General features: G+C 35.8%; 3 protein-coding genes across 3 annotated transcripts; all 3 read left to right on the top strand.

Annotated features, from left to right (window-relative positions):
- The first annotated feature begins 96 nt into the window (after positions 1 to 96).
- LOC131534337 (histone H3) lies at positions 97 to 736 on the top strand. The gene has a single exon (XM_058767170.1). It carries the CDS (start codon positions 275 to 277, stop codon positions 683 to 685), a length of 411 nt encoding a protein of 136 aa, XP_058623153.1. The 5' UTR covers positions 97 to 274; the 3' UTR covers positions 686 to 736.
- Positions 737 to 11466: 10730 nt separating this feature from the next.
- LOC131534377 (histone H4) lies at positions 11467 to 12001 on the top strand. The gene has a single exon (XM_058767209.1). The coding sequence runs from the start codon at positions 11643 to 11645 to the stop codon at positions 11952 to 11954; it is 312 nt and encodes a 103-aa protein (XP_058623192.1). The 5' UTR covers positions 11467 to 11642; the 3' UTR covers positions 11955 to 12001.
- Positions 12002 to 12700: 699 nt separating this feature from the next.
- On the top strand, positions 12701 to 13279 carry LOC131534366 (histone H2B-like). Its single transcript, XM_058767198.1, has one exon. It carries the CDS (start codon positions 12735 to 12737, stop codon positions 13107 to 13109), a length of 375 nt encoding a protein of 124 aa, XP_058623181.1. The 5' UTR covers positions 12701 to 12734; the 3' UTR covers positions 13110 to 13279.
- Positions 13280 to 23124: the final 9845 nt, after the last annotated feature.

Below are 23124 nucleotides of genomic sequence, written 5' to 3'. Positions count from 1 at the left end.
AAAACAAATTGAAAGGGCCTTTTTGGCATAAAACAATAAACCGTACAGAGCATTTTGAGCGGGAAACACAAACCGCCCCTTTTGAAGCCAGAAGCTGCGCAGTCATTGGCTAGCAGTCATGCGCAACGTCACACATCAGCCAATCACAAGCCTATGCACATTTATGACATCATAAACTCGTGGCCGTTTGATGGTTTAAAAGCAGGGGCTTAAGCTGGAAGTGAACACAACATTCTTTACGTACGCAGAACGGAAACAGAAGTACATCGCAGCGATGGCAAGAACCAAGCAGACGGCGCGTAAATCCACCGGCGGCAAAGCCCCGAGGAAGCAGCTCGCTACTAAAGCCGCCCGTAAGAGCGCTCCGGCCACCGGCGGCGTCAAGAAGCCTCACCGCTACAGGCCCGGCACCGTGGCTCTGCGAGAGATCCGTCGCTATCAGAAGTCCACCGAGCTGCTGATCCGCAAGCTGCCCTTCCAGCGTCTGGTGCGAGAAATCGCTCAGGACTTCAAGACGGACCTGCGCTTCCAGAGCTCCGCTGTCATGGCCCTGCAGGAGGCCAGCGAGGCTTATTTGGTCGGTCTGTTTGAGGACACCAACCTGTGCGCCATCCACGCCAAGAGAGTCACCATCATGCCCAAAGACATCCAGCTGGCGCGCCGCATCCGCGGAGAGCGCGCTTAAACGCCTGATTTCATAAGTCTTTAAACCCCAAAGGCTCTTTTCAGAGCCACCTAAATCATACTAAATGAGAGAATTTCCGCTGTAACGCGGAGTACAACGAGTAGAAAGTAACACCTACCTTTAATTTAAGTAATTTTGTCTGGGTCTTGACGCGTGTAAGTACAAAATGGAACTTTAATAAAATGTAAAAGTGAGTAAATTAATACGTTGTAAATAAACTGTATTTATAAATTACAATTGTAGCTCTAGACATCGATAACGGATTTAATTAATACAGTTTTTGTCAAAGAAATTATAAAGGCAGTAGCATTTCGATTACAAAAAAGTGGATATTTGAATTAAATGCTTGGTCAGCATTAAACAAGGATTTGATTGTTCTGTAAGTGTAACAACAACAATTACCAGGCCTTTGGCACCCTTTTCAGGCATTTATAACAAGATGTAATGTACATAAATTGTTTATTTTGTATTACATTATGTATTTCAAGTGTTATTCAGTGTGACCATATGGTTATTAGATTTAGGCAGATTTAGTTTCTTATTTAGAGTATAATTTCATAAACAATAATACAAAAAAACAACATCAAAGGGATAAATCACCCAATAAATTAAAATTATGTTATCATTTACTCACCCTCGTGTCTATTCAAACCTTTCTTTTGTGGAACATAAAAGATTCTGAAGATTGTAACTTGGGTCAATATCACTATAAAGTGCCTTTGAGACTTGACAATTTCCAAAATAAAAATATGAAATTGTCTATTAAACTTCATATTTGCTGTCTTAAGGACACTGTAGGCTGTTGGAATTGCATATTGGTCAAGTTCCAGCACTTTTTATAAATAACTGCAAGTTTTGCGAGTAAACCACAAAATATGTCCACCCTGTCACGAACAAATTCGAAGTAGAGTATATGAATTTTCATTAGTAATTATAAAATGTAGATTTTCAGAAAGGTAGTTTGTCCCTTTCTCAACAATACATTTTACTTAGTGAGAAAAGTCTTTTGAAAAATTGAAATAGCTGCAACATATTTGTATCCCTATAAAATATGCAAAAGTTGCACGTTCTTTTCTAAATAAAATCAAACGACAAAGATATCCGGTCAAACTTTTCAATGAATACTAACTGGCCATCACTTCTTTATAAAGAAATCACACAAAAGGTTTTGCTAACTTGTTTAAATAATTTGTTAATTTTCATAAAAGATGAAGATGACAGGGTGGACAAATGCATTAATGGATGAAGAGAATCAAGTCAAGTCAAGTCAAGTTGAGCTTTATTGTCATTCCGCTACATGCGGGGGCATACAGTGGAACGAAATGTCGTGCCTCACAGGACCACGGTGCTATATAAATACAGGCATACAACAATGGAGTAAGACAATATAAACCTATACACAACTATCCTACTGATAGATTTTGACTATAAATATAAATATACTATCTATAAAAAAGTACCTATACAAACTAAAAAATACAAACTATACAAACTATACGAATGCTTCAGATAAGTACTGTACATGTGCAAGGAGAAACATTGAGTTCAAGCAGCTGGCTGGGGAACAGTGCAGGAGGATTTGTAGTGCATGAGCATGTAAACATACATATATTACTGAGTTCTTTTTGTGGGATTTGTGTACACACAGCAGTGTGTGTGAAAAGTGACTAGTGCGCATAGAGGAGGAGAGTGTGCTACTACAGGTGGTTTGTACAGGCCCACTCACCTGTGTGTAGCACACTTCGAATTGCACGTTACATGTTACAGGAGGTAGGGGGTTTGTATGGGGGTTCAGAGAGTGGCGGGGTGATTTGAGTTCAGGGCTCTCACAGCCTGGGGAAAAAGCTGTTGAGCAGTCTGGCAGAGCGGGCTCTGATGCTCCGTACCGTCTTCCTGATGGTAGGAGCTGGAAGAGACTGTGGGAGGGTGTGTGGAGTCCTTCACGATATTATTGGCTTTGCTGGAGCATCGTGTGAGGAAAATATCCAGGATGGAGGGGAGAGGGGCACCGATGATCCTTGCAGCGGTGTTCACTGTCCGTTGTAGGGTCTTGCGGTCTGCTGCAGTACGGTTCCCGTACCAGACAGTGATGCAGCTGGTCAGCACACTCTCAATGGTGCCCCTGTAGAAAGTGGTGAGGATGGGTGGAGGGAGACTTGCTCTTTTCAGCCGGCGGAGGAAGTGTAGGCGCTGTTGTGCCTTCTTGGAGAGTGACATGGTTTTGGTGGACCAGGTGAGATCCTCTGTGATGTGCACACCCAGGAATTTAGTGCTGCTGACTCTCTCCACAGGCGAGCTGTCGATGGTCAGTGGGGGGTGATCACTGGAGTTTCTCCTGAAGTCCATCACAACCTCCTTTGTCTTACTCACATTGAGGGACAGGTTGTTAGTGCCACACCATTCAGCCAGCTGTGCCACTTCCTCTCTGTAGTGCGTTTCATCGTTGTTGCTGATGAGGCCTACCACTGTTGTGTCATCAGCGAACTTGATGATGTGGTTGGAGCTGGACTTGGCAGTGCAGTCGTGGGTCAGCAGCGTGAAGAGCAGCGGGCTGAGCACACAGCCTTGTGGGGCACCTGTGTTCAGTGTGGTAGTGTTCGAGGTGTTGTGGCCGACACGGACTGACTGAGGTCTTCCGGTTAGAAAGTCCAGGATCCAATTGCAGAGGGAATTGTTAAGGCCCAGCAGGTTGAGTTTATTTATGAGCTGTTGTGGGATTATTGTGTTGAATGCTGAGCTGAAGTCAATGAACAGCATTCTAACGTAGGAGTCTTTATTTTCTAGGTGGGTAAGAGCCAGGTGGAGAGTGGAGGAAATTGCATCGTCCGTAGAGCGGTTCGGACGGTATGCAAACTGGAGCGGATCGAGTGTGTTGGGGAGGCTGGTTTTGATGTTGTGCATGACTAACCTCTCAAAGCACTTCATTATGATTGGAGTCAGTGCTATGGGACGGTAGTCATTTAGACAGGACACAGGTGATTTCTTTGGTACCGGTATGATTGTTGTGGATTTGAGACATGTGGGGACGACTGCCTGGCTCAGCGAGGTGTTGAAGATATCTGTTAGGACATCTGTCAGCTGTGCAGCACAGTCTTTCAGTACACGGAATATCGGATAAACAACAGGAACAACAAGAAACCCTTAAGTAATATAAAGAATGATTTCAGAAATATATATCCTACACTGCAATTGTAAATTGATTTAAAAGGGCATTTTTACACTTATAAGGCCATTTTTTTTCTCACCTTATTAGATGTATGCATCGTATTTTGTCAAATTCTTACATTTGAATCAATAATTTAAATTAGAATAGTAAAAAACTATGGGGCTGTTCCAAATCAAATGAAATCATTATACTGTATATATATATATATATATATATATATATATATATATATATACCTGTATTTACTAGTGCTGTCAAACGATTAATTGCGATTAATCACATCCAAAATAAAAGTTTTTGTTTACATAATGTATGTATATGTACTGTGTATATTTATTATGTATATAAATACACACACATGCATGCATATTTTTTTCAGAAAAATATGTTGTTTATATATTAAATATATTTATTTATAATATAAACATAGACATGTAAATACATGTAAACATTTTCAAAATATATACTGTATGTGTGTGTATTTATATATACATACATATTATGCAAACAAAATCTTTATTTTGGATGTGATTAATCAAAATTAATCGTTTGACAGCACTAATATATATATACTGCATATATATATATATATATATATATATATATATAATATTAATTTACACAGGCTGTATACACTGCACTTAGAATTGCATAAATACTGCTATGAGATTAATGGGTTTTAAATGGGTATTAATGGGTTTTTAAAAATGTAATATTAAATAAAAAATGAAATGATACTCTAAATATGAAACTAAAGCCACTCACTAGCAGAGATGCACAACAGTTTCACTGTGGATTTTTTGGAACTATTTTCTTTGGAGAAATAGAACAAAAACAGACAATATTGACAGTATTGTGTTTAAAATGTAACTATTGTTTTGTTGTTGTTTGTTGAACTGTTGTATAAAGTCAAATTTGCAATCGAGCAGATATTCAGAAAAATTACACTTTAGCTTTGGGCATTTTTTGCCCACTTATCTTGAATTTTAGGCACATTATAATCGCATTCTAATAGGCTACATCACAGTGAGTAGTTGCCTTCCATCATGTTCATCACTAAGCAACTGCATGCAGTGTAAGATAGCATACAGTTCTGGGCTGGGGTGCATTAAATGCATAATTAATCACACCAATTTAACATGTTAAATCAATAGCCCTTGTTAAAACATTATCAGAATTTGGCAAAAACTATGCACATGTCCCCCCTGTCATGGAAGGCTTGGTGACAGGGTGGACAATGACAGGGTGGACATTTTTGGTTAAAGTTAGCATTTAATAAACACATGGTGTACCTTCAGTCAGCAAAGTGGTTCATTGTTAAAGCTGAATATGTACTGCTTAAAATATATATTTTGAATTTCTGAAAAACTTTTATGTAAATTCATATTTTACTATGAGAGGGTGGACATGTGAAGCTTGGCAACATGCAACTACAAACAATATGATGAAAATTAGGAAATATAAGTGTAGATACTTAGTGCAGATTTCACTGAGTATATCAGAGGGTTTCTTAAAGGGGCATTTACAACATCATGACAGGGTGGATAGCAATTTCAGGGACACGTGCAAAATGCTTAATATTATTATGAAAATAGAATATAAATGAACGATCTGATTTGTTTCATATAACAACTGGCTGAGGGCATTAAGAATACTTAAAAATTATTTCAATATTGTGTTATTTAACCACTTTTTACACTCATTTAAGTTAGCTGAGCTGCGGTGAGGGACATGCCAAAATCACATACATCCCGTCAAAGAAAATGGTATAAAATGGGAAAAACACATTTCAAGAGACTGTAGTTGTAGTTATATGTGTGCAAATGTTTGGTCATTTATCATATAATTTCAGAATTTCATTATGTTGTCCCAGATGAAAAATAAATATATTTAAATTGTGCTTTTTCAGACACACTTAATATATTTATATTATACTATACTAAGTGCATATTAAATGTATTATTTGGAAACAACTTTAAGTATATTAAGTGTATTTCAAGATATGTTTAAGTTCAATTTTAATCTATTTGTAATATATTTAATATATTGAAATTGTGTTAAATTGGAACCTCTTTAAGTATATTTAGTGCAATTTAAGTGTATTTCTTAAAATACATTAAAAATGTACTTTTAATACTTCATGAACTACAGGTAGAATATATTTGAAGCATTGTTTTAATGTGCTTCAAGTACATTTCAATTGTATTTCAGCTCATTAGAAATGCATTAGCATTACACTACTAGTATATTATATTATATTTATTAGTATTATATTTTTCAGTATATACACACACACGTACACTATGATATGTAGAAAACTTTAATGTATTACATATTGTGTACATTACAAATATTCATACAGTATTCATAAGTACATTATTCAAATTCATACATTCATAAGTACATTTAAAAAAAAGTACAGCAGCATATATACTTTGGTGAAAAACAAAAAACATAATAATAAATGTATTAAAAATGGTGTAGGAATGGTGAGAGGCAAAGGTGTGGGATGATGGCAGGATGTGGTGAAGGGATGGTGATGGGAGGATGACGATGATGGCCTGGTGGCTTAGATGGAGTTTGGCATATGGCACAGACCCAGAGCATCCCAGTGCTGACAATACACGGCGGAGTCGAGGGAGGGAGGAGCCAAGATGTAGATAGAGGGATGATGGAGCTGAGCGTCGTCGCAGGTTCTGGAGACCTGGGCACAGCCTAGTCGTCCTGGCATACAATATTTTGCACAAGTGCCTTGCAGCTTTAGAAAAAAACTAAACAGAAACAAAATTAGATAATGGATTTTTACATGAATGACTGAACGGAAGCACAAATTAGCCACCTGGAATGGACACATTGCTAACATTTTTCTTCCAAGATTGACCGAATCATCCTCCATTAGGCCTGATTCAAAAATCTCTATAACAGAGGTGACACGATATTAAAATATACTTACTATTCCTTTGCTCGTCTCTGCACTCAGATTTCAGTTTGTCTTCTATAGCAGCTGATCTGAAAAACAACAAATGTTAATATTTCTCACACGCACAAAAAAAGGCAAATGATGATTGATGATTTGTTTTCTATTTAAGAATGACAACAATGTACCTGGTCGGAAATATAGTCAAAAACCTTCCCAACCTCAGCAGTTTCAGATGTACTGTATGCTCTTACAAGCAGCTCTTCTTTCAATTTAATCTTTGTTCTTATCTGTAATGATAAATATATATTAGAAAATAAAGTCGATAAGGTTGTCAAGCTTGAACAAATATAAACACCAATCAACCAACACTACCACAGTTGGGTGATCAGCTCAAGACAAAGTAATTGTATGTTCATAATCATGGTTTTTCAAAGATCATTAACCTCATTACAATGAAGCCAAATTGTTCAGGAAATCAGAAATAAATACACTTCATGTTGCAAATAAAAACTGTTAATGTTGTACATGTTATAATGACTAATTTTATTTAATTAATTTTTTTCTGCCAATGCATTTGTCAAAAACACGACTGGTACAGACAAATAACGTTAATTAAATACAAATCTTACCTGAAGTCACAGTGAGGTTCCAACAGCCAGACGCCATACACGCCTGTAGAAGCTGGTAAAAATAAGAACATAGGCTTTATGCCATGGTCTGTCTGAATACTCGATTCTGATTGGCTGGCAGGTGTTGATTAAATTCGTTTAACCGCACAGGTAGTTCCAGGTCAGCTTAATCATGTTCTATATTAATGCACTTCCTATAAACATTGGTAACCATAGTAACATACAGTTACAGTTGAATAGTAATACAGACGAAACTAACCGTCATTTTTACTGTTCCGGTCAAATATTGCAGCCCAAATATTATTAACATCTTTAATATGTGAATGCTGGCAAATGACCATGGCATAAACGGGATAATCAACGGCTAGCTGTGCATTAAACAATCTGAATGCACTCCGCTGCGCGTCGGGTGGTTCTTCGCCTCCACGTCCTGCATTCACATTGTTTAATGCACAGCCGTTGATTATCCCTTACATATTTTCTAATTAATTTCATAGTTCCCCCAAAACAATTTGAATTATGTCATCACTCACCCTTAAGATGCTCCAAACCATCTAAGACTTTCGTTCATCTTCGAAAGAAAAGCTGAGATATTTTAATGAAATCTGAGAAATTTATGTTCCTCCGATGAAAAGATGCATCAAAGATGTTCACGTTTCAAAAAGTTCATCGCAAAAAAACATCGCCAAAGTAATCCATATGAATTGCGTGGTTTCCTCCAAGCGCCCTAAAGAGACACGATCGCTCTATATAATATAATACTGTTTAAATTTAGACTTATATGCACATTCAAATGACATTTGCACGCACATCATATTTGATTTACGAAGCTCTCTGCTGCGAGCTCATTATCATACGAACCAATCAGAGCCGTTCAATGGCTCTGGAACCAATCAGGTTTAGTCTGTGTTGTTTGAATTTAAACACAAATAAACGTTTTTGTTTTTTTCAGATATGATGTTGAAATCCTTGTGGGAATTTCAGAAATATATATTAGAAAATAAAGGCATCAAGCTTGAACAAATTTATAAACACCTAGCTCATAACAATTAATGTATCATACTGAACAACAGCCTAATCAACCAAAGTAGCATAACCCATATTAAACAACATATTTTAAATATTGCAATGGTTAATAATATTTGACAAAGGTTTGTACATTGTAAATGTTAAAAATGTTTTTCAAAATATCGTACTTTTCCAAATATTAAAATTATAAATACATAAATAGGCTATTTAAAATATAACCATGTGTAGGCCTACTGCAATATAAAGTACATTAAAAACCTACTAAAAGTGTAAGCATTTTATGTTCTTACACAAAGTACACATAAAATATAATTTAACCCTTATAAGGTATTTGGGGTCAGTATGACCCCAATCAACTTTTCTTTAGTTAAAAAATATGTTTCCCTTCATCTCAGTGGAATAAGATTTTGTTACTTTTCAACATTTTTTATCTGTATTCACATAAAAAAAAGGGCTTGATTCGGTTGTTCTGAAGGTATGTAATTTTTTTTTTTACTAATAAGGTCTTTGGGGTCAATATGACCCCAATTGAAAATGAATGGGAAATGCGAAAAAACCTATATATATATTATCAATTTGTCAAAAAATAATAATAAATCCAGCATAAGTCTGAAAATTTTCACACAGAAATGAAGGCCTGGTACTAGATCACAAATGCAATGTAGAAAAGACATGCTCACTCACACGCGCACACACACACACACACAACAACACACACGTGTGACTGCAACAAAGAGCATTTTTTATAGAATTTGGCAAATAAAATCAATAAATTCTGCATAAATCTGAAAATGTCCACACAACAAAATTAAAGCCTGATACTAGAGCACAAATGCAATGTGGAACGAGCATACTCACTCACATACGTACACACACACGCACACACACACACACGAACACACACACTCTCTCTTACAGACATACCCACCATTCATGTCTGCTTATTGCAGTTGTTGTTTTTTAGTTTAGTTTGGGTTTTGTTTTTTTTGTTTTTTTGTTTTTATTTACATTTATGTAAAAAAAAAAAAAAGTTTTTATTTTGCTTTTTAGATTGAAATAAATATGTACCTGCAATCACGTTTTAGTGACAACTTGTGTGGCATTTCTGCAAATTTATGTGGCATTATTGCAAAAACGGGCTCTTCAAAATACATCAAACCACAAAAACAAATTCTAAACTTTGGCAAAAATACTGTTTTTAATGTATTTTATAATGTTTCAATATATACTTACAAAATATATATCAGAAAAGTTGTGAGAGGAGCAGTTGACCACTTTCAGAAAAATGAATGGCTCTCTATGGGCCTCTGCTGGATATATATGGTCATTACACTATTCTTTCAAAATCTGTGATTTCTACAAGTTTTTCTCTAACCACCAGATGGCAGAATTGTATACCTAACACCTAGATCAATATCCAGAAACGATTTAAATTCAATTTAGATTATCATTTAAGAGATTTATTCATAATAATTTAATATTTCACATTCAAGCTAATGGTGTAGTTGCGGATTTTTGTGGTAAACAGGTACAAAAGTACTTCATATCTCCCAAAACACAGCATTAATGTATAGATGAGAAGTAAACAAAAAAAAAAAAAATGATATATTATTTGTATCATTAAAAATGTATTTTTTTTTACAATTACACTAAAGGTCTTTGGGGTCAATATGACCCCAAAGACCTTTAGAGTAAACAGGAAATGGGATCCTTATGAGGGTTAAGTAAGGGTAACATAGCCTGTTTTCTGTAAATACACTAAAACGTCACTAAAAGTATGCTTGTGTTTAGTATATTCCTTAAAAGTGTAAATAATAATATATTTATTAACATAGTATTTGTACTATACTTTTTAGAAATATAGTAATAGTGTGCTTGTGTTTAGCATATTCCTTAAAAGTGTATTTAAGCATACATTTATTACCAACGTATTTCTAGTATACTTTTTTATAAATACATTAAAAATATGCTTGTGTTTAGCATATTTCTTAGAAGTATAACTAAGCATATTTTTAATACAAAAGTACTTCTAGTATACTTTTTAGAAATATATTAAAATGCAGTTCAATATATTTTTAATGCACTTCAAATAGGCATGTTGGGAATACAAATGTATTATAAACATACTACTTGAATTTCAAGTATATTTTTAATACATTTAATACTACGTCTTTTTCACCTGGGGTATTATGTTCATGATGACTGAATGATTCTGATGAGGACACCAAAGGCACTTTATAGGGATTTTGACCCACATGTTAATATTTTAGTTACCAATGACTTTCATTGTATGAACACAAAAAAAAAAAATAAAATAAAATAAATAAATAAAATACTGAGATGTTTCTCAAATTATCTTATTATATGTTCCATAGTTTACGTTAGGCCGTTGTAGCCTAAATGTTTATGTGTAATAAATTGTATGTTGAATCAAATAAAATATTTCCTTCTAAATCTACAATTTGCAATGTCTATTTGAAACGTTTTCATCTAACACCAAAATACCTTTAAATAGTCTTTTGTGAGTATTTTCACAATTAAATTTATTTCGCGATTAATTAGATTAATTAATCGACATATCATGCAATTAATTAGATAAAACAATTTAAACGACTGACAGCCCTAATTTTAAAATGTATTTTTATTATTATTATTATTATTATTTTTTTTTTTTTAAATGTAGATTTATATGTTAATTTTAATATAGAACGAAAGTTTTTATTTTGGTACCCTACACAAACTCTGCATTTAGGGAGCGCCACTGGTCTGCCAAATGCATACATGTAAATATTATGTATGATCTTAGAAATCTTCTTTGTCAAATTAACCTTTTAAAACATGAATTTTAACACAAAACACAGGACAGACATTGTTAGATCGAGTTTTGAGGTTAAACCACATTATTTCCTGCTCTAACTATTTTTATTTTTTATTGAACAAATATAACATCAAGTACAGTGTCACAATTAAGAGCAAAAATAAACACTAATTCAGAAGACAAAAAGCCAGTGAAGGGAAGTAAAATAAAAGCAAGTAAAAATAAAAATAATAAAAATAAAATTGAGCCAGGGGTTTCCTGCTCTAACTAGAGGGGGACGGGTGCGCGCCAAGTGACGCAGGGTTGGTTTCAGTTAGGTCCTGTAAGCAAATGTAAGCCTCGCTGGAGCTCTTTTCACATATTCTTGTTCGACACTTACAAGAGCTACTGTAACAATGTCTGGAAGAGGTAAAGGCGGTAAAGGACTCGGGAAAGGAGGCGCTAAGCGGCACCGTAAAGTCCTGCGGGATAACATCCAGGGCATCACCAAACCCGCCATCCGTCGTCTCGCTCGCCGCGGCGGAGTCAAGCGTATCTCCGGTCTGATCTACGAGGAGACCCGCGGTGTGCTGAAGGTGTTCCTGGAGAACGTGATCCGCGATGCCGTTACCTACACCGAGCACGCCAAGAGAAAGACCGTCACCGCCATGGACGTCGTGTACGCGCTGAAACGACAGGGACGCACTCTGTACGGCTTCGGAGGATAAACACGTCCGTGTTACCATAGAAACCCAACGGCTCTTTTAAGAGCCACCCACACTGTCACATAAAGAGTAGAAGTATTGTTGTCTGTCTTGTTCTTGATGGAAACTAACAATAATGAGCTCTATTTAAAAAGTAAAACCAGTCTATTGCTGGTAGTCACTGAATCCAGAATATTGCTGGTGTTTCATTCAAAATCCGAATGACAGCATATTTTTGTTTTGCGTAGCGTTTTTATGTGCTTGTTTATCGTTTTCTTTGAATTGAAGTGATTTACAAAATAAAGAGAATACAATCAGATGAGAATGATATTTAAGTTACAGCAGAAGTGAAACTGTCAGGACAGCAGAGAAAAATAAAGAGTAATCATCATTGCTCTCCTTTCTCCAAATTATCTCAATGAGTCTATAAAGGGTTTAATATTACACTGTTTGATATTTGAAACCCATTTGTTTTCTTGTTAAAACATAACTAACAAAAAGAGCGGGAACTGAAACAAAATAAATTTATTCATATCGGCTGATGTCGTTCAAACCATAGACATTTATTATGTCTATGGTTCAAACACGGAGCGGTGCGTGGAGCTATCAATTCACCGCCTGTGATTGGCCCTCGTTCCGCTCGTGATGCTTCGAGTTGTCCAATCACATACGACTTTATGGGTTTGGTCTATGAAAACACGCAATCAGAGAACTCCATACCTCCTTGAAAATTAGTATAGACGAGTCAATAAATATCTCTGTCTGACTCATGATTATAATTGATTCATCAGCATCTTCTTCATCATGCCTGAACCAGCGAAGTCTGCGCCTAAGAAGGGCTCCAAGAAGGCCGTCACTAAGACCGCCGGTAAAGGAGGAAAGAAGCGCAGAAAGACCAGGAAGGAGAGCTACGCTATCTACGTGTACAAAGTGCTGAAGCAGGTTCATCCTGACACCGGGATCTCTTCTAAGGCGATGGGGATCATGAACTCTTTCGTCAACGACATCTTCGAGCGCATCGCCGGTGAATCGTCTCGTCTCGCTCACTACAACAAGCGCTCCACCATCACATCGAGAGAGATCCAGACCGCCGTGCGTCTGCTGCTGCCCGGAGAGCTGGCCAAACACGCCGTGTCTGAGGGCACCAAGGCCGTCACCAAGTACACCAGCTCCAAGTAGAGCTCCGCTCCAGTCCCCGAGACTCAAAGGCTCTTTTAAGAGCCACCATATTATCACTTAAAGAGCTTTCAGAGTTTTTGGAAATGTTTGGGTTACTTGCAGTAATACCAGTCGTCTTTATAATCTTGTATGAATGATTCAGTAGTGTTGTGTTTTTATGGACGTATTCTTAAAAGAACATCGGCTCAATGTAAAGTTTAACTCGAAGTCCCAGATTTGTTTTCTGAACTCGTTTATTCGTTGTGCTCTCTATGCGAATATGTTTGTTTTTCAGTGTAACAAAACGAAAATCCCCATAGTATATTAATCTTACTATACCACTATAATCATAACTACCATAATTGCAAGGAAGCAGTGGCCAGATGGTTATTCACTTATTCTATAACATGTTCAACCACTGAGGCAATATTTTGATCTGCATTTCTTTATTTACCTTGTTCTAAAACAAGACGTGAGCAAGATTGTCATGTTGAAAGAGGTAATAGATTTGGTGTGGAGGTTTTAAGCCAAGTTATTTATATATACATATATAATTATTGCTTCTCTCTCAAGTATTACTTAAATACATTTTTATTTATACAGCTATTTGTACAGTAAATAATAATTTGGTATACAACTGGAAGAGCAGATTTGTGTAGAGTTGTGCATTAATTAATTTATTGTATTTTTTCTTAGTCTTAGACATGAGAACAGAAAGAACAATCAAATATGTATGTACCAAGAGCTCCTAAATACCACAATTCCTTGTGTGTTTTTGCACAGACTTGATGAATAAAGCTCATTCTGATTCTGAAAATATATATACAGGTGCTGGTCATATAATTAGAATATCATCAAAAAGTTGATTTATTTCACTAATTCCATTCAAAAAGTGAAACTTGTATATTATATTCATTCATTACACACAGACTGATATATTTCAAATGTTTATTTCTTTTAATTTTGATGATTATAACTGACAACTAAGGAAAATCCCAAATTCAGTATCTCAGAAAATTTGAATATTACTTAAGACCAATACAAAGAAAGGATTTTTTGAAATCTTGGCCAACTGAAAAGTATGAACATGAAAAGTATGAGCATGTACAGCACTCAATACTTAGTTGGGGCTCCTTTTGCCTGAATTACTGCAGCAATGCGGCGTGGCATGGAGTCGATCAGTCTGTGGCACTGCTCAGGTGTTATGAGAGCCCAGGTTGCTCTGATATAGTGGCCTTCAGCTCATCTGCATTGTTGGGTCTGGTGTCTCTCATCTTACTCTTGACAATACACCATAGATTCTCTATGGGGTTCAGGTCAGGCGAATTTGCTGGCCAATTAAGAACAGGGATACCATGGTCCTTAAACCAGATACTGGTTGTTTTGGCACTGTGTGCAGGTGCCAAGTGCTGTTGGAAAATGAAATCAGCATCTCCATAAAGCTTGTCAGCAGAAGGAAGCATGAAGTGCTCTAAAATTTCCTGGTAGATGGCTGCGTTGACTGTGGACATCAGAAAACACAGTGGACCAACACCAGCAGATGACATGGCAGCCCAAATCATCACTGACTGTGGAAACTTCACACTGGACTTCAAGCAACGTGGATTCTGTGCCTCTCCACTCTTCCTTCAGACTCTGGGACCTTGATTTCCAAATTAAATGCAAAATTTACTTTCATCTGAAAAGAGGACTTTGGACCACTGAGCAACAGTCCAGTTCTTTTTCTCCACAGCCCAGGTAAGATGCTTCTGACGTTGTCTCTGCTTCAGAAGTGGCTTGGTAGCCCTTTTCCTGAAGACGTCTGAGCGTGGTGACTCTTGATGCACTGACTCCAGCTTCAGTTCTCTCCTTGTGAAGCTCTCCCAAGTGTTTGAATCGGCTTTGCTTGACAGTATTCTCAAGCTTGCGGTCATCCCTGTTGCTTGTGCACCTTTTCCTACCCAAATTCTTCCTTCCAGTCAACTTTGCATTTAATATGCTTTGATACAGAACTCTGTAAACAGCCACACATTTCAGTAATGACCTTCTGTGACTTACCCTCTTTGTGGAGGGTGTCAATGTTCGTCTTCTGGATCATTGCCAAGTCAGCAGTCTTCTCCATTATTGTGGTTTCAAAGAACAAGAGATACTTGGAATTTATACTGTTGGGATGGTCATTTATTCAAACTCAAATGTAAATATTCTAATATTTTGAGATACTGATTTTTGACTTTCATGAGCTGTAAGCTCTAATCATCAAAATTAAAAGAAATAAACATTTGAAATATATCAGTCTGTGTGTAATGAATGAATATAATATACAAGTTTCACTTTTTGAATGGAATTAGTGAAATAAATCAACTTTTTGATGATATTCTAATTATATGACCAGCACCTGTATATATGCCAGGGGTAAAAATGTTAAATCTGATCGGTCTAAATCAGTAATCTTCAATGATTACCCATGGCATCACATATTCACTTTAAGTTACTGCTTCTAATATTTAAGGCAAATAGACTTGCACCACCATCTGGCACTATGTAAATACAATTTCTTCTTCTTAAAACATTTAATTCACCAAATGATAGTGGCATAGTGCTTCATAAGTATTTTTTTGTTTGTTTCCACTATTATGCAAAGTAGTACCTAGTGTTGTAATCCAAGACCAAGACAAGACCAAGTTCATCTAAGATAAAGGATCCGTCGGCTAACCCTAAAGGATCCACATTTACTGCCTGAGAAATGCCTTATTTTTAATCATTAAATGCAACAATGAGACACTTACAGAGCTGTTACCAATCAAATGAAATCTCTAACAAAATTCACAAAAGCTGCATCTGAATTGGTACGATTAAAAATGCATGATAATGTTAAAAATAATCATAATGTTGAGAATAATGTTAAAAATCGTTTACTGAATGTTTTTATGAAAGCAATATCTTTTTTTATTTATTTATTTTTTTTCAAAACAGTTCTCTTGCTCTTGTGATATTGCTTAATTATATCATATTATAATCTAAAAAGCCACATCTCTCAAGCACTTTTTTTTTTGCAACAATATCTTGCAGTTTTTGGGTGTATGTGTTCATATTGGTGACATTTTTGACCCAGTCCCTCAATAATTTCTGACCTGGCATAACAGTATAAATCATTTGTTCTCAGCCAGGGGCCGGGGCCACTATGGGACCTCAACAAACTTCCAAGGGGACCTTGAGATGACTTAAAACTGTTTAGAATAAAACAAAACAAGCATTAAAATGAACTAAAATGGGTAAAAATCAAAGATATTTCTTAGTATTTGACTATTTCTATAATGGATGTAGCCTACATCTTTCTAGTCATGCTAGCTCTAAAATATTTTGGGCGAGTGGAGTGGGGCCTTCAAATAATGTTGTGGATAATAGGGGGCTGTGAAGTCAAACATTTTGAGATAAAAAATATTAAGATTAAACATAAGAACCTGGACCAATTTCTCCTTATAGGAAAATTATGGGGCATATAAAACAGACCAAATGGAACATTTATAACATGTTTCTGCAGTTGGTTTTGAAATACTTGTGAAAGATCCGTAATGTTACATATATATGACATTGAGCATTTATGATCACTTTTTAATGTTATATGTTACATAGGGTGTTTATTTCTCAGTGGGGGGAAAAAAAATAAAATAATTGTATCAGTTTTTTGCTAAATAAGAGTTGTTGTTTTTTTTTGTTTTTTTGTTTTTTTTGCTTTTCCACAACATATCTCAAAATGCTTACACTCAAAAAAATTATTCGGTCTAAATTGACATTTTATGTAATTCAATTGCATAACAATTTTCCATCCATTTAGATTACATAGTTTTAACATAAACAAATCAATAAACTTAATGTGATTCATATGCATCAGTCATACGTGAATGAAACAGGTAAAATTTATGTAATAATTCACAGTAAAGTCCCCACACTGCTCAGTGTTCATGTGTTTCCACACTACAGAGTGTTCAAGTAGCATTGAAGTAGTGTTGGAGTTAAGAAGATAATTATGTGATGATTGACCATTAATGATGAACAGCTGCTGTTATCAAGAAGAATCACTGAAGGAAAGAGAAACACAAGAACTGCAACTGACTTCAGCCACAGCTGAAGATGAAATCAACGGAAATAAAAGAAGACATTAAATCTCTCAAAATCTGCTTAAACAACTCCACAAACCAGAGGTTTAAGAATTAACAGAGGTTTAGATGCTTTATTGTTTTGTTTGAAATCACCATCAAAGAGACCAGTGTTTCCTTTTGTTTGGCTCTTGACCCTTGACATTTTGGTGTTAATATTATACTGGTTGCTTTAATTGTGTGTTTGTATAAGACACACTTAGCTTAACCAGCGAGACCAAGAAAAAAATATTTAAAAAAAATGAGTTGTGGGCAAATGTTCCACTGAACTCATTTCATGAATATAATGTTGTATCGCTTCAGATCTAGCAGTATAGAAAAAGATCATTTGAATAATTTACAAATCACTTTGTGCGCAAAAAGTTTTCATCTGCAAAAATACAAAGACCAAAGACATCAAGAATCAGCATATGATTCTCAACAATGGTGACAGTCAACAAACTGCTTCATGTTGCAATGCATGCTGGGTACCAGCATAGTGCAAGACTCTCCCATGTATCCCAGCATGCATTGCAGCATGAATAAACAATGCAGCTGAATTGTCTGATTATTTTCTTTTATTCTTACTATTTTATTTTACGTTTGCTGTTTTAGTTGTGATTTTTAGTAGCTTGTTTTGTGATGTTCAGAGTTTTATCTGAATATTTTGTTGACTGTCACCATTGTTGAGATTCGTACACTGATTCTTGATGTCTGTGGTCTTTAGATTGCAACAGATGAAAACTTTTTGTACACAATATGATTTGTAAACTATTAAAATTATCTGATATTGACGATACTGTAAAATCTGAAGCTTCAAAAAAATCTAAAGCAGTGCAACATGCATATAATCAGATATTGGACTTGAAACTAAGTGGATTATTTGGCCACAACTCTTTTTCACTTGGCTCTGTTGACAAAGCTAAGCGTGTCCTATATGAACACACAGCTGAAGCAACCAACATTATATTAACATCAAAATATCAAGGGTCAAGAACCCAACAAAAGGTAACACTGGTCTCTTTGATGGTGATTTCAAACAAAACAACAAAGCATCTAAACCTCTGTTAATTCTCAATAAGAGCTTCTCTAGAAGTCTGACAGAAATAAAGTCAATCTGATGCTGTTTGTGGAGTTGTTTAATCTTGAATTAAGATCTTGAGACATTTAATGTCTTCTTTTATTTCAGTTGATTTCATCTTTGGCTGTGGCTGAAGTCAGTTGTAGTTCTTGTGTTTCTCTTTCCTTCGGTGATTCTTCTTGATAACAGCAGCTGTTCATCATTAATGGTCAATCATCACATAATTATCTTCTTAACTCCAACACTGCTTCAATTCTACTTGAACACTCTGTAGTGTGGAAACACATGAACACTGAGCAGTGTGGGGACTTTGCTGTGAACTATTACATAAATCTTACCTGTTTCATTCACGTATGACTGATGGGTATGAATCACATTAAGTTTATTGATTTGTTTATGTTAAAACTATGTAATCTAAATGGATGGAAAATTGTTATGCAATTGAATTACATAAAATGTCAATTAAGACAGAATCATTTTTTTGAGTGTGATTGACAAAAAAAATTACAAACATTGAAGATTCTAACTTGATTCTTGATTGTGTATGGATATAGCCATAGATGCTGGAATGGCGTAAAGAAGAAAACAAACATTACAGGATTTCAAACCCGCTGGTCACAACGGTGTAATGCAATAAAACTCAACTAACCTTTTACAAACAAATTGCAAATGTTTTAATGGAAGAGTAAGTTACTACTTCCAAGAACATCTAAATTGAATCTAAATGTTGTCCACCAGGCCCATAGCCAGCTATGAGGTCATGGTCCGGACCCAGTGGAGTGTGGAGAATTTAATCCAAATCTGGACAACCGATTAATGACCCATGTATTCTGTGATACAGTTATTCATTGTTATTCGTACTATAAAATGTATAATGTGAATGTGAAAAATGTTTAACATGGGCACTGCATTGTAAAATTGAATTCAATTGCTATTCCATTCTCATTATATTGACTATGCATTCCGTTAGTTTTGCAAATTGGTATATTTCCCCTGGGCCTCGAAGAAATATAGAGTTGAGTATCATCATCATAACAGTGAAAGCTAACACCATGTTTCCTAATAATATCTCCCAAGGGTAACATATAAAGCGTGAAAAGTAACGGTCCTAGTACTGAGGCTTGAGGTACTCCATACTGCACATCGGTATGATACCTCTTTGTTCACTGCTACAAATTAATGGCGGTCAGATAATTACAATATAATACACATTTTACAAATTTCCAGTCTCGTATGTAGATCAGGAAAAAAAAAGGTTGTCTGTGTTCACACTGACAATAACTCATGTGATAGTTTGTGGTTTGCAAAGTGGTACTTCCCTGGAATGTTGTGAGAACTAATACGCATGCATGTTAAATGTTTCTGTTTAAAATGAGAAGGAAGCATAAACCAACATTGGGTCAGTTGCTTGAATACAGTCGCGATGTTAAGGCTGTCTCTTAAGAGTGAATTTATTTTTCAGATTCAAATTATACTAATCTACCTTTTCTTACTGAATTTAAAAAGTTATGACCAGTCTTGAAGAAGAAGAAGAAAACAAGAGAGATAACTTTAAAGACTAGTCGAAGTAGTTTATGCAAACAGCCACTGAAGAGTCTTGGTGAGTATGAAATCTATCTATATTAAAATCTATTGATCTGTTTGAAAAATATGTTGTATTAGAATGCACCTGTTTTACAGTGATGAAAAACTAATAACACCTTTACAAAACATATTCAAACTAAAATAATGGTGATGCAAGGTTCTTGTGTAATACAGTATAAATAAATAAATAAATAAATATATATATATATTTTTTTTTATGTTACATATAAGATGACAGAGGTAGAACGTTACCCTGCACTGTAAAACCCAACAAGTTAGGGTAACTCAAAAGTTTGAGGAAACTGATTGCCTTAAAACATTTAAGTTTTTTTAAACTAATAGTGATGAGTACTCTGAACTTATTTCAGTTGAGTTCACTAAAATAAGATATACATTGCAGTTAAATAATTAAGTGATTCATTAAGTGCTGATTGAGCATTAGTGATGAACACCTGCTGTTAACAAACAGAATCACTGACAGAAAGAGAAACACAAGAACTACAACTGACTTTAGACACATGCTTAGATGAAATCAACTGAAATAAAATACATTAAATCTCAAGATCTGATTAAACAACCCCACAAACAGCATCACCAGCTCCACTTATTAATAACCAGACTGACTTTATTTCTGTCAGACATCTACAGAAGATCTTATTGAGAATTAACTAAGGTTTAGATGTTGATTTATTGTTTCAACTGAAGTAACCATGTTAGAGATCAGTGTCTGATTTAGTTGGGCTCTTGGCCCTTGACTTCTGTGTTAGTAGTTCTGTTTCTTCTTTTTCTCTGGCTGTTTTAATATCCATGATCAGCATTTATAGACATTCTAAACTCAATTGGTGTTAAACAACACGTGTCAGGACCTACTCATTGTCGAAATCATACTCTAGATTTAATATTGTCACATGGAATTGATGTCAGTGGTGTTGAAATTTTGCAGCAGAGCGATGATATCTCAGATCATTATCTAGTCTCCTGTATATTCCATATAGCTAAAGCTGTAAAGCCAACTTCTTGTTACAAATATGGTAGAACCATTACCTCTACCACAAAAGACTGCTTTATAAATAATCTTCCTGACTTATCTCAGTTCCTCAGCATATCCAAAAGCTCAGAACAACTTGATGATGTAACAGGAACTATGGACTCTCTCTTTTCTAGCACTTTAGATGCGGTTGCTCCTTTACGCTTAAGGAAGATTAAGGATAAGAGTCCAACACCGTGGTATAATGAGCACACTCGCGCCCTAAAGAGAGCAGCCCGGAAAATGGAGCGCAGCTGGAGGAAAACTAAATTAGAGGTATTTCGTTTAGCTTGGCGGGAAAGTACCCTATCCTTCAGAAAAACATTAAAAACTGCTAGATCTGATTACTTTTCATCTGTTCTAGAAGAAAACAAACATAACCCCCGGTATTTATTCAATACAGTAACTAAATTAACGAAAAATCAAGCATCAACAGGTGTTGGCATTTCCCAAGAGCATAGCAGTAATGACTTTATGAACTACTTCACTTCCAAGATTGATACTATCAGAGATAAAATTGTATCCCTGCAGCCGTCTGCTACAGTATCGCATCAGATAGCGCACTATAGATCCCCTGAGGAACAATTCCACTCATTCTCTACTGTGGGAGAGGAAGAATTGTATAAACTTGTTAAATCATCTAAACCAACAACATGTATGTTAGACCCGATTCCATCTAAACTACTAAAAGAGCTGCTTCCAGAAGTCATAGATCCTCTTTTGGCTATTATTAATTCATCATTGTCATTAGGATATGTCCCCAAAACCTTCAAATTGGCTGTTAATTAAGCCTCTCATTAAAAAAACCACAACTTGACCCCAAAGATCTAGTTAATTACAGACCGATCTCAAATCTCCCTTTTCTGTCAAAGATACTAGAAAAGGTAGTATCCTCACAATTATATTCCTTCCTAGAGAAAAATGATATCTGTGAGGAATTCCAGTCAGGATTTAGATCGTATCATAGTACTGAGACTGCTCTAATTAGAGTTACAAATGAACTGCTTCTATCATCTGATCGTGGTTGTATCTCTTTATTAGTTCTACTGGATCTTAGCGCTGCGTTCGACACTATCGACCACAACATTCTTTTGAATAGACTACAAAACTTTGTTGGCATTAGTGGAAGTGCCTTAGCATGGTTCAAATCGTACTTATCTGACTGCCATCAGTTCGTAGCAGTGAATGAAGAGGTATCATATCGATCACAAGTGCAGTATGGAGTACCTCAAGGCTCAGTACTAGGGCCATTACTTTTCACGCGCTATATGTTACCCTTGGGAGATATTATCAGGAGACATGGTGTTAGCTTTCACTGTTATGCTGATGATACTCAGCTCTATATTTCTTCGCGGCCCGGTGAAACACACCAAATTGAGAAACGAACGGAATGCATAGTCGATATAAAAAACTGGATGACGAGTAATTTTTTACTGCTAAATTCTGAAAAAACAGAGGTGTTAATTATCGGACCTAAAAACCCCACATGTAATAACCTAGAACATTATCTAACACTTGACGGCTGCTCTGTCAATTCTTCTTCATCAGTCAGGAACCTAGGTGTGCTGTTTGATAGCAATCTGTCATTTGAAAGCCATGTTTCTAGCATCTGTAAAACTGCATTTTTTCATCCCAAAAGCATATCTAAATTGCGACCAATGCTCTCAACGTCAAATGCAGAAATGTTAATTCATGCGTTTATGACCTCAAGGTTAGACTATTGTAATGCTTTATTGGGTGGTTGTTCTGCAAGCTTGATCAACAAACTACAGTTAGTCCAAAATGCAGCAGCTAGAGTCCTTACTAGAACCAGGAAATATGACCATATTAGCCCGGTTCTGTCAACACTGCACTGGCTCCCTATCAAGCATCGGATAGATTTTAAAATCTTGTTAATTATTTATAAAGCCCTGAATGGTTTAGCTCCTCAGTACTTGAGCGAGCTCTTATCGCATTATAGTCCTCCACGTCCAATGCGTTCTCAAAACTCCGGCCGTTTGATAATACCTAGAATTTCAAAATCGACTGCGGGCGGCAGATCCTATTCCTATTTAGCACCCAAACTCTGGAACAGTCTACCTAACACTGTTCGGGAGGCAGACACACTCTGTCAGTTTAAATCTAGACTAAAGACCCATCTCTTTAGCCTGGCTTACACATAACACATTAATATTAACACGCTTCTATTATTCAAATCCGTTAAAGGATTGTTAGGCTGCATTAATTAGA

The sequence above is a fragment of the Onychostoma macrolepis genome, chromosome 25, assembly GCF_012432095.1.
Source record: "Onychostoma macrolepis isolate SWU-2019 chromosome 25, ASM1243209v1, whole genome shotgun sequence".
Lineage (NCBI taxonomy): Eukaryota > Metazoa > Chordata > Actinopteri > Cypriniformes > Cyprinidae > Onychostoma > Onychostoma macrolepis.
This window is presented reverse-complemented; position numbering and strand designations above follow the sequence as displayed.